At 52.0% G+C, this 1,582-nt stretch overlaps 1 protein-coding gene across 5 annotated transcripts in view; it reads left to right on the top strand.

Moving 5' to 3' along the window:
* Positions 1–1,582, top strand: part of NUTF2 (nuclear transport factor 2) — a 21,850-nt gene that overhangs the window by 14,837 nt on the left and 5,431 nt on the right. For 3 of the 5 annotated variants that reach the window (XM_008065754.2, XM_021716377.1, XM_021716378.1), the window contains exon 2: positions 498–625. In XM_008065754.2, the coding sequence (XP_008063945.1) occupies positions 527–625 (99 nt within the window). In that variant the 5' untranslated portion in view covers positions 498–526. Of the gene's footprint in view, positions 1–494; positions 626–1,582 lie in introns of those variants that run through there. The other 2 variants (XM_021716380.1, XM_021716379.1) reach the window with 2 other exon arrangements.

The raw sequence follows: 1,582 nt of genomic DNA, 5'->3' as shown, positions 1-1,582 counted from the left end.
GATTTATTAGTAGAGATGAGGTCTCGCCAAGTTGCCCAGGCGGGTCTCGAACCCGCAGGCTCAGGCAATCCACTCACCTCGGCCTCCCAAAGCACTGGGATTACAGGCTGAGCCACCAAGCCTGGCTGCTTAGTTCTTCCTTAAAGACCACTTCCATTATTGGGCATTGAAGGGCCTGCTTTGACCTTTCTTAGTACTGGCTCCACCCTCAGCGCCCCTCCTGTATGCTCCATGACTCTGGCACCCCTCTGTCTCATCAACCAATAGCTCCTCAAAGGAAAGGCTGAGTTTGGACCACCTCTGGGCTCCCAGCACTGGTCTGGCTTGGGAGGGGTCTCCTATCAGTTCCCCAGGGCCTCTCCATATTCCCTGAGAAAACAGACCTCAGCAAAAGACTCCCTGCTCTAGAGGGCCAGGGAGGGGATAGGGGTCAGTGACTGGTCACCTCCTGCTTTTGTGGTACCAATGCTTCCCTCCCTGTCTTGCTGGTCTTGCAGGTCTCAACAAGGCCGGGTGACGCTCCAGAATGGGAGACAAGCCAATTTGGGAGCAGATTGGATCCAGCTTCATTCAACATTACTACCAGTTATTTGATAACGATAGAACCCAACTAGGCGCAATTTACGTAAGTCTCCAGCTCTAGTGCCAGAATAGGATCCCAGGGGATCAGTTTGGATACTGTGTTAGTCTAGGTCACAAGTTCTGGCCCCTTGCAGGGTTGTCAACACCTCTCTGAGTTTTTGTCCTTGGGACAAAGGACCTGAGGCTTGGCCAACTACCTGGTTCACATTTTTCCTTGTATCAACTTCCACAAGAGTAGGAATTCTGGTGTTCTGGGCTGGGTATTCTGGGATTGCCATTCCATGTAGCCAGCACCTAGACACGGCACATGGTTCTGGAAATGCCTATGTTCCAAATTGGGCAGGAGCAAGCAGAAGCTAGGGCCCTTGGTGCCCTCTGGAGGCAGCAGCCATGAGCATCTTCAGTGCAAAGCTGAGCTCCCTTGGAGGCACCAGGTCCTGGATGCTCATGGAAAACAAATGGGGTTAGCCCAGGAATGCTGGTGTGTCATTTGAGAAATGCTTCTATGCGGGCATTTTTTACTGTTATTTATTTATTTATGAGTTGGAGTCTTACCCTGTCACCCAGGCTGGAGTGCAGTGGCATGCTCATGGCCACCCCAGCACCTACCTGCTGGGCTCAGGCAATCCTTCTACCTCAACCTTTCAAATAGCCGGAACTATGGCATACGTGACCACGTCTGGCTAATTTTTTAATTTATTGTAGAGACGAGGTCTCGCCAAAGTTGCCCAGGCTGGTCTCGAACCCACGGGCTCAGGCAATCCACTCGTCTCGGCCTCCCAAAGTGCTGGGATTACAGGCTGAGCCACCGAGCCTGCCTTTTGCTGTTATTTTAATGATGTTCATGTACGCCAAGAACTACTTCTATTTGACCTGGCCTGAGATCGTCACAAAAATGTGATTGATCAGGCAGGTCTCCCCAGGATGGGGCTAATAGGAGTTTTCCAGCTGGGCTCGGTGGCTCAGCCTGTAATCCCGCGCCTTTGGGAGGCTGAGGTGA

This window comes from Carlito syrichta, unplaced genomic scaffold (assembly GCF_000164805.1).
Source record: "Carlito syrichta isolate Samal-C Ts95f unplaced genomic scaffold, Tarsius_syrichta-2.0.1 Scaffold308803, whole genome shotgun sequence".
Taxonomy (NCBI): domain Eukaryota; kingdom Metazoa; phylum Chordata; class Mammalia; order Primates; family Tarsiidae; genus Carlito; species Carlito syrichta.
The sequence above is the reverse complement of the archived record's forward strand: the minus strand, read 5'-3'. Positions and strand labels throughout refer to the sequence as shown.